The sequence below is a fragment of the Panicum virgatum genome, chromosome 7K (genome assembly GCF_016808335.1).
Source record: "Panicum virgatum strain AP13 chromosome 7K, P.virgatum_v5, whole genome shotgun sequence".
NCBI classification, from domain to species: Eukaryota; Viridiplantae; Streptophyta; class Magnoliopsida; order Poales; family Poaceae; genus Panicum; species Panicum virgatum.
In genome coordinates, this window is record NC_053142.1 from 49,172,507 (window position 1) to 49,182,581 (window position 10,075).

General features: G+C 49.1%; 1 protein-coding gene across 2 annotated transcripts; it reads left to right on the top strand.

The window, feature by feature from the left end:
• Positions 1-6,244: 6,244 nt before the first annotated feature.
• On the top strand, positions 6,245-9,175 carry LOC120641942 (microtubule-associated protein RP/EB family member 1A-like). Of its 2 annotated transcripts, XM_039918279.1 has the most exons (9): positions 6,252-6,302; positions 6,357-6,451; positions 6,657-6,725; positions 6,870-6,956; positions 7,523-7,629; positions 7,711-7,832; positions 8,073-8,149; positions 8,401-8,514; positions 8,875-9,144. In XM_039918279.1, the coding sequence occupies exons 2-9, from the start codon at positions 6,365-6,367 to the stop codon at positions 8,989-8,991; spliced, it is 780 nt and encodes a 259-aa protein (XP_039774213.1). In that variant the 5' UTR covers positions 6,252-6,302; positions 6,357-6,364; the 3' UTR covers positions 8,992-9,144. The 2 variants fall into 2 exon arrangements, with proteins under 2 accessions (XP_039774212.1, XP_039774213.1); XM_039918278.1 differs by having other exon boundaries at positions 6,245-6,451; positions 8,875-9,175.
• The last annotated feature ends 900 nt before the right edge of the window (positions 9,176-10,075 follow it).

Sequence of the window (10,075 nt, forward strand, 5' to 3'; positions counted from 1 at the left end):
ATTTGGCAACCTGGCCGTATTATTCCTCGTGGCGACAGCGATTCTGGCCTGTCGAAATCACCAACCGGTTGGTCCGTTGGTGGATTGGTGAGTTGCGCTTTCAGTCAAAGCCTCACTGAATTTTTTGACAGCGGGTAGCATCAAGTTGTTTGGTAGTAGCACGATTGAGCAGAGGTGGGTGCCTTCATGGCTTCAGTAGCAGTAATTCACAAGGGGATGAACCGGCAGGCAGGCGTTTCAACAGTTCTGGTCGATCAAATGGAAGACAAAAGGGGCGGTGAAATAAACAATAACCGCCGGCTGTGCAGGATGGCCGTGGCAGAAGGGCCAGATTGCAGAAATGATTGGAGCAGCCAGAGCAGCCGGCAGCCACTACAAAATTTCCAAGTCACAGTGACAGTATACTACGTGCACATACTCGTATAAGGGCACCTTCGGTGTGGTGCAAAAACGATGCTCCCTGAGCATCGTTTTTCCCACTGCAACACTCGATGCCCAGTTGCAAAATGCAAGCACCGAGGACAGTACTGGCGTCGATGCTCATTCCATCCAATCAATAAAATAATACTACATTAGCTAGTTTCAGCGGTGGCCGTAGAGGTTGTTGTGCCGAGTTCTTTTTTTTTATTTCGACATTGGGCCCGTGATCTTTTCGGCACCGATGCTTGCGCGCTGTGGTAGAAAATATTTTGAAGCCTTGTCAGTGAAGTGACATTCTAAGCCTCGACTACACTGCGGGTGCTCTAATGAACTGAAACTGCTGCGGCACAGTGGCATCTTGTGGGGGGGCCTCGCTTTCAGTTTCAGATCGTCACTACTCCCCACTCGATCAGTGCCCCCACATGTTTCTGAGCTGCTCATCGCCACGCTTTACAGGGAAAACCAGATACGCTCATGGATAAAGCAGCCGTGTTTTCCTCTTTCTCTTTCTTCCTTTCTTTCAGCTCACCAAAGGTTGGCGATGGCGATTGAGGAGTAAACAAAAGGCTGTGGCGCTCCGTGTGCGTCCTGGACGACACACGCCACCCTGTCTGCCTCCTCCTCGTGCCGCTGCTGCCGCCATCAAAAGCAAGGAGCTGATGCGAACGAGCCGTAGCTCGAGTGGCACGCCGCTGCTGCCGCCATCAAAAGCAAGGAGCTGATGCGAACGAGCCGTAGCTCGAGTGGCACGCTCGCCAGGTGCGCGAGCGCGCCCACCCGTGTTCGATTCCCATCGGGAGCAACGCGAGTGTCGCATTGGGACTGAGCAAGTGGTGTGTGTGGGTTTGTGGGTGTGTGCGTGAGTTTGCTCGGTAGGCGCGTCTCGAGACTGCTTGGGCAGTCTAGTCTGCGTTAAATCCAGTTAGTGTGGGCACCCAACCTTTTATATGACTCCCAGTGCTCTTGGTGGTAAAAAAAAGGGTGTGTCTCCAGATCAGTCGCCTGATATTTGCATTATCTCTCAATCACTCACCGTAGCCGTAGATTTCCTATCCAACGGCAATCTGACCAGGGGAGGGCGGGAGGCACGGCCGGGGCTCGTCCGGCTCCGACACCATCCCCTGCTCCTCCGCGCCCTCCTGATTCAGCGGCGAGAGGGCCTGGACAGCAGCCGCCCCCTCCCTGACTCCCCGTGTCGCTGGAAAAAGAGACGGAAACAATAGAGTGGTGATGTTCTTTCGAGAAGGGCAGAGGTGGACGGTCAAAAGCACAGCAACAGACACACAGACCCGTTAATATGAATCAGGCAAGTACAGCGGGATACGATAGGCTGGAATACAAAAAAAAAATCTCGTTAATCCATCTCTGATCGGATGGAGCAAGGCGTCGATTGAGACATAAACAGAATTTCAATCAGTTGATATGGAGCAAATCTGTAAAAAAAAAAGACTGCCCCAGTTTCTTTCCGAAAGGATTCAGATTTTCAGCCGTCCCCTCCACTGCTCCTGAACCCCTGTCCCGTGCAACTCCTCAGGACGTTTCCTGTATCGGCTATCGCCCGTCATCAGGCTGGCCGCTCAACTGTGGCTCGGATACTTCTCGGAACCCACTCCCATCGTGTGCATCTGCTTGGAAGGCAGCAGCAGCACAGCATGCGGCCACGCGCTAGCATAGCACTACAGCACCAACGACGGGAAAAGGCGAAGCATTTTGCAATAAGAAATGCGCTCGACAGCTTCGGCTGGGCGATCCTGCACGATTCGCAGAATGTTTTAGGGCCATTTGATCGATCCGTCCAGCTGCCGCACGCTTTCCTCGTCACTGTGAGCTCTCTCACTCGAGGCAGGAGGAGGCACAGCCAGGCTTGATTTCGTACGGTAGCTTTAGAGAAGGAGACCCCCGTGCATGATTAGGGTTTGTGGGAGGCATGATCCTCCGCCGGAATGTGGTGTTCATGGCTGGTCCCCCTGCAATGTCGAGGATTAAGCTGGATAGAGCCAGGGATGCTGATCAGCACCGGTCTCGATACCTGGCTTCCATGCAGCACCCCCAAAGACTGCCGATCGCATACGCTTGTCCGGCAGAAAAAGGTCGGGGAAAAGCAAACAAGGCTCCGAGCTGTGACACCGCCGGGAGCGCACGCTTCCCCACCGCAGGCTATAGCTAATTGTAATGTCTAGCATCGCCATTAACTAATCGCTGTTAGTACTATACTAACCCAAAGGATGGATAGACAGCATCATTGCGCTATCTGACCGTCTCCGTCAGCCATATGCAGGCTGCTTAAGATAGGGTGAGATTGGTTGCTTGGTGAGAAGAGTCTGGAGCAGGAGCCCTAGATCAGGTGTAAAAGTTCAGAGATCTCGCGGGATGGAATCGTTAGACTTGCGTCCAAGCTTTTGCACGGTAACCGAGCGTTTACAAACACGCATGGCCACGGGATTTCAGGGCAGAGGCATGGCCTGTAGATTGTTGGGCTGCAGGACGCCACTGTGCTCGAGACTGTTCAGATGAGGCAGGGGCAGGGGAGGGCCGCCAGCCGCTGGGTGCTCTGTTCTACTAGTCCGTTCTGTACTTCTGTTCCGTGCTCGCGAGCCCGGCGTCCGGCCTGCTCTGCCTCTGCTGCCTGTGCCCAACGGCGCGGCGCGGGCCCAGGCGAGCGTACGCCTTCTGTTTTCCGTGGACGATGAGACGCGAGCGGGCAAGCGAGGTGATTGATGGCGCGCCCTGCTCGACGCAACATGTCACCCCAGTCCGCCGCTTGTCCGCACCCGCCGCCCTCGGATTCATTCAACCACTCATGATCTCCGATCATGTTGAGCGCCGTGCTGGTAGCGGCGGTGACGGCGAGCAGAGCAGCCTCTGGGGATCCGGCGATCCGAGGTGGCTCTACAGCCTCTCTACTGCATCTGCATTGCCGTGTCGGTGGGACGCGGTAAAAGCCGCGTGCAGTAGCTGCGCCTTTTTCCTCCACAGGTGATACCAGATCGACTGTGACCCATGTACCCGTTGCAGTGCCGGGTACGTATCCCGTTGCCCGTTGGAATTGTTTGCACGTGTGCGGCGCAACAGAGTGCGTTCCTTGAGCACCGCGTCTGAAGCTCCCAACAGCAGAACAGAAGACTGAATGCGTGTGATTGCGTTATTCGGAGGAAAGGCAAACATCGATGAGGCAGGAAACATTTTTTTTTCTTAAAAAGAGAGAGAAAGAGCAGGCATAAGGAGCGATCGAGACCGGTACTGGAGTACTGATCGAGTGTCGCCATGATCCATGATGAGTCATCACAGTGGACATCGTATCAAGGCGTCTCCAAAAGTTGCAGTAGCTACACCACCAGACTGTGCTTTTTTTTTGTTTGATCTGACCGACTTTGACTCCTTCCGTAACGGCAATTCCGCAATTGTAGCATGATGGAAGGAACCCTTCCAAAACGGGATCTAGCCATCTAGGAACGGCGTCCAGGGAGGGGAGAAGTTGCGTTACATCGAAGAGACGCGTCATGATGCAGGGAGATGAATGGAGTGGGAACAGTCGTTTACCGACGCAGGGGTGGCATGTGTGCACTGCGTCCTGTGGCCTTGTCAGCCTGCATCCTTCACGTAACAGTGGAGTGCAGCGGTAACCTGTCCGTGTTTTGGGGCTGTCTGCCTTCTCTGTACATGTTGACTGACTGTTGCTGTTTTTTTTTTTTTGAGATTAGACTGTTGCTGATCGGAACATTTCAAGAGTTTCAGAAAACAATCCACGTACGACGTACCGGACCCAACCTCACGAATATTCGCAAAAACAGCGATGAGACACAGGCCCAGTACTGCATTCCTCAATCTCACCCAGTCCACCACAGTCCACTTCCAAGTGGGACCGCGGCCCTTCTCATCTCCACCACTTCCCAGGCTCGCAAGCCGGCCCACCAGCATAAATGCGAGCCCATCAACGGCCCTTCGACTCGACCACACCACCACCGGTGTGACTCGACTCGACCTCTAGCGGACCGGTGCGGTGCTCCAGCAAAGTGGGATCCAGCGATTCAGAGCTCGACTCATGGGCGACTGGCACGTGGTGGGTCTCCCGCCGGGGTATTATCTCCCCTCTTCCTCTCGTCAGCATCCAGACCTTTCCGCGTGTGACACCGGACCGGGACTTAATAAGATTAATATATACTCATATCAATAAGTTGTAACTTTTTTTTCGAAAGCCGATCTCCAAAAAACTCCAAGGTTAAGCGTGCTTGGTCCGGAGAAATTTGGGGATGGATGACCGACTGAAAAGTTCTTCCCGAATGCGCACAAGTGAGAACAAAATGTGCAAAAAAGACTGGTGTTGGTCTGTGAGGACAGTTTATATCCTAAAAAGCAGCCAGATGTAAGTGGACCTGACCTCGGAGAGGCGGGACGTTACAGAATGGTATCAGAGCCGACTCTCGCGGTTTCAAGGGCACGTACGGGCGTAAGTGCGCGGGCATGAGCACGGGCGCGTGGGGGCACAGATGCCACCGGCATGTGGACGGGCGCGTGGCGGGTCAGTGCGCGGGCATCTGGGATGCGCCATTGGCACTGGACGTACAGACGTAGCACAGGGACTGTTGGCACTGGACGCACGAACGTGGCACATGGGCCGTTGGCACTGGATGTACGGAGCGTAGCCAAGAGAGGATGTTCCTGACTTAGGATTGACTAACGAGGACGTCGGTCTCTTAACGAGGTGAGTATGTGACACCCTAACCCAGGGCTTAATAGGATACCCATATCAATAAATTGTATTTTTTTTCGGAAGCCGATCTTCAAAGAACTCCGAGGTTAAGCGTGCTTGGCCCGGAAAAATTTGGGGATGAGTGACCGACCGGGAAGTTATTTCCGGATACGCACGAGTGAGGATAAAGTGTGCAGAAAAGATTAGTGTTGGTCTGTGAGGGCAGTCTATGTCTAAAAAACAGCCAGATGTAAGCGGGCCTAGCCTCGGGAAGACGGGACGTTACACCGCCTGTCATCTCAGCCGTTCTCTCTTGGTCTGGATCCGGCTCCTACGATTTCCGCGCGATGCGACGGCCCGGCTGCTTGGAAGTGCGGTGAGCTTCGGACCTGCGAGCGACACGGCGGCCCGGCGGTGGAGAGGTGCAGCGAGCGTCAGAGCTTTGGGTCGGCGGCGCAGCAGCGGGCTCCCCGGAGCAAGCTTCACGCACGCGGCGGCTCGCACCCAAGGCTCTCGCCGGCGGCGACGGAAGGGTCCTCCCCCGGCACTCGCCTCCGACGGCGACAACAGCGAGCTCCCTGAGTACCGTCGTTGCTTTTTCTTTTTCTTTTTCTATTTTTTGGATCAAAAAATTTTACAAATATTGTTCTCTCTTTTGGTTTTGGATGCAAAATTTTTTTCTCAACTTTTTTTTTTCAATTTTTCTTAAAACTTTCTCTTTCTAAAATTTTTCTCATTATTTTTTTCTTGTCGAAACATTTTTTTTGAAAAAAATTCTCACTAAAGTTTTTTCCTTTCTTCTTCCAATTTTTTTTTGAAAATTTTCTCTAAATTCTTTTCACAGAAAACAACAAAAAGTATATCAATAAAGAAAAAAATGGATGGTTGGAAAATCGATCGTAAGGACGTCTCCTTACGGTCGCCCGTAATTTAGAATCGCCCGGACCCGCCCGCCAGCGGCAGCGGGAGAGGAGAGCGCCGCGTCGATTCGCGCACATGTGACGGGAGCCCATAAATGGTAGCCGGACCCACGGCCCCATTTCGAATTTCGGGGTCCTGTCACCGCCGCCGCCAACGGATCTGCCTGCGCTCAGGTTACTTTAAAAGGTCCGGTGAACGGATGCGAGCAAACGCCCACTAGCCTAGCGCCGCCGTTTCGCGTGGAGGCGTTTCGAAAAGTTTGTTTCACAGCTCGCGACCGAGGGGGGGAAGGAGGCGATGGCGGTTGCGGCGGCGGTGTCGAGCATCGGGATCATGGACGGCGCCTACTTCGTGGGGAGGGGCGAGATCCTGCACTGGATCAATGCCACCCTCCAGCTCTCCCTCGCCAAGGTCGAGGAGGTCATGCCCCTTTCTCTCATCCCCATTTTATTGGCCACGCTTGCTTGGTTCGATTTGCCAGGTTAAGGGTTAGGGTTTGATCTGTCCGAGAGTATCGCCTTCTCTTGTTCGCGAGCGAGAGGATTGCGTGGTTTCGGAACTGTTGGATGTGTGGCGCGGTGCGGAGTTTTGTGCTGATTGGTTGTTTGTTCTTCCTTTGCTGCAGGCTGCGTCGGGGGCGGTGCAGTGCCAGCTGATGGATATGGTTCATCCCGGAGTGGTGCCGATGCATAAGGTTTGATTTCGATTTCGATGCTGCTTCCTTCCTTTTCGTACCAGCTTCTGACTTGATTGATCTGCATTTGGGTGCGCACGCGTGGTGTCAGCCTGTTAGGTTGTTTAGTTGATTGTAACTACTGTCTTATGTGCGTGTTTGCAGGTTAACTTTGATGCGAAGACTGAATATGAGATGATTCAGAACTACAAGGTTCTTCAGGATGTGTTCAACAAGCTGCGCATAGTCAAGGTACTGACTGTTAGCCTTTTGATTGCGTGCTTGATGCATTTCGATCTGTGTAATCTGTATGTGATCTTCTCTTGAGTTTGCCATTGGGAAAAAAATGTGTGTACAACAGTCAGGCTTCTGTGGTAGATTGTGTTCCAATTTGGAATGGATGTCTGTAAGTGATTGCGAAATTGGGATTTAGCTCTTCTATGTGTAAATTCTTGTCTGCAGCACTGCTTTTTGGTTGGGTGCAGCTCACGTGCAAAGTAGTGTGTGGAATCTGGCAGACTTTAGACAATATTGATCACAAATACCATTTTTGATATAATATGATCAGGTGGTGCTAGATAAATGGACAATGGTAGTGTTTGTTTCCATTGTTAATTTTATAGGAAAACCTTTATATATCACTACAGTAACATGGACATTACCTTTTCCATCTACTTCCACAAAAGCATCAATAACAAATTTATGCTACCAGAATGTTAACTGATTTATGGCTCTTTTTCTAACAGGAGCCAAGAGTTCTTTTGCAGCATAGAAGTTCTTTCTTGCTCTGATAGATGACTATTTTTTTTTTCTTGCAGAATATTGAGGTCAACAAGCTTGTAAAAGGACGCCCATTGGATAACTTGGAATTTCTTCAGTGGTTGAAAAGATATTGTGATTCTGTTAATGGTGGAATTATGAATGAGTACGTGAATCTTGATTTTGTTGACTGGAATAAAAATTTGCCCCTTACAACGGAATTGAGAAAACTATGTTCTTGTTTTAGAAACTACAATCCTGTAGAAAGGAGATCCAAGGGATGCAAAGAACGTGGTTCAAAGGGTTCCAATAAGTCATCTAAATCATTGCAGGCCAATAGACTTTCTGGTGGTGATTCAGCCGATGGAGGTGACAACAATTCATCTGACCTTTGATTAAGTTGCCTATTACTAAATAACAAGGCTGCATCTAGAAACCATCCTTTTCTTTTTCAGTATAGTTGGTTGCATACCATGCTTAATAAAATTACCATAATCCCTATTGTATTTTTTATGAAACCGAAATAATCGAAATAATACACTACAGGGGATGTCAGACACTTGTCTACTTATGCCTTATTAATATCTCCATTCTGATCTGATTTTGCAGGCCCTGGAGTTGGAAAAGTATGTAACACTTTTGCTGAAGAGCATTACATAGAACAGATTCAGCAGCTGTCTGAAAAGGTATTGATTATTTACTTTAGGATTCAATTGATGTACACTCTATTTAGAGCCAGAGTCTTTTCCTTTGCATTTCTAGTGACCGGCATGACAGTCCACTCTGATTTCAAATATTACATTGTCTGGTAGCTGTTTATGCTGATAAATGTGACCTTTAATTGAGTCATCCCATGAAATTTGTACTTCACAACTACAGCAGCGATGTTGAATTAACTTTAGCTGTTGATATCTCTACTTCCTTTGTTGAATTGCAGATCGCAGGCCTGAAAGTTTCTGTGGACAGCATGGAGAAAGAAAGAGATTTCTACTTCTCGAAGCTTCGTGATATTGAGATACTGTGTCAACGACCTGAGTTGGAGCATCTACCAGTAAGAAAAAAAAATAAACTTGATATTCATGTGTTTGCACAGTTTTACTGGTTTTACATGTTTCGCCCAGGTTAAGGGAATTAAATGCAAGGTTCCAAGTACAACAGGAACTTGCTTGCCGTTATCCATATGTAATATGCTATCCTGCTGGTATCCAAATGTAGTTTACTAGGCTGTTATCCATACGAGGAGTGAGTTGAATGCCATCTGAACTCATATGTGATTCAGGAATTGAATAATCTGGGGTGCCCCTCCCCTTTTTTTAATTTTTCCTTTTGAACTGCACAATGATTTTGAGTTGTACTCCTTGTTTTTGTTTCTTTAAGTGATTCACTACTGACCTGAACTTTCTTTTGACAGATGACTAAAGCTGTTCGGAAGATACTTTATGCGGCTGATGCAAAGGATTCACCACTACCTGATGCGAATGATATAATCACCAAGTCACCGGGCTTGTTCACAGACGAAGCTGAATGAGATGTGTACGCTGCATGAGCTAATTTGCGGCAATCATTGTAGTTCTGAATCTGTAAATAACATTTGACATGAGCCATCGTTGCATGTCAAAAACAGTTTTCCTGTAAGAACTTGCTACTTGCGAGTAGTTAACTAGTTATGGTGCATTCATGCTCAACGTGCCCCTTCACATCTTCCCAGGATAGTTTGTTCTGTGATCCTTGGTTACAGCCTTACAGGCAACTTATTTATCTAATGTTTTGCCTGCACGAAATTCTTCAAGATTGGGGTTGAGAAATGTTTAGCATGACTGAACACGCAACCCTTCTGTATTTGTGTGATTCATCACTATTTGAGGCGAATGATTCACAGAATCTTTAGGCTTGTTCTCTGGTGAAACCGAGTGAGATGTGATGCTAGATGGGCTAATTTTGTGGTCATCGTCTATTGTTGACCAGCGTAGTTCTGAATCTGTAAATGTAACATTGATAAGGCGCCATCAGGACTTGAGCCTTGTAGTTTTAGCTACGCCTCACAACAGGCACTTGTAATCTATTATTAACTACATAAAGTGGGTGGAACCACTCCTGGTGAAATTTTAGCCAACTCATAGCGCACTTGTCAAACAAACGGGCACACAAATCAGAGTATGGAATCGAGCAATGGCACAACCAAGATAACTCTCGTTGCAAATACAATGCTAAACGTGCTTTAAGATTTAAGAGGCGTCCATCTTAGAATCTAACATGTATTTGTCAATTCCCACTCACATTGAACCGGACCTTGTTCCGAAAGCGCCGCCGGGTCCCCCATCATCTGAAGCCCTATGCTTCCCCCTGGTACCTGCAGAAACTCATAGGAAGGCAAAATTCTCATCAGCGCTATGGGTGGACCAACTACTGACGAAAGCAAATCTCCAAGCATACTGCCTGGCAATGCTTATCAATCCAAATGGCACATGAAGACTATGTACCTGGGACATAACCTAGTACCATCTCGAGTCTACCAATCACCGCCCAAACATAGAACATTGTATATTTCATTGCGTCAGTCATTGTAGGCCTCAGAATCTGCAAGTATCCCAACATTAGAATTACAACACGGA

Coding starts and splice junctions, on each gene's coding strand:
- LOC120641942 (XM_039918278.1), top strand. CDS start 6,329: ATGGCGGTTGCGGCGGCGGTGTCGAGCATCGGGATCATGGACGGCGCC. Junction 6,957..7,522: donor ACAAGCTGCGCATAGTCAAG/GTACTGACTGTT, acceptor TTTTTCTTGCAG/AATATTGAGGTCAACAAGCT. Junction 8,150..8,400: donor TTCAGCAGCTGTCTGAAAAG/GTATTGATTATT, acceptor GTTGAATTGCAG/ATCGCAGGCCTGAAAGTTTC.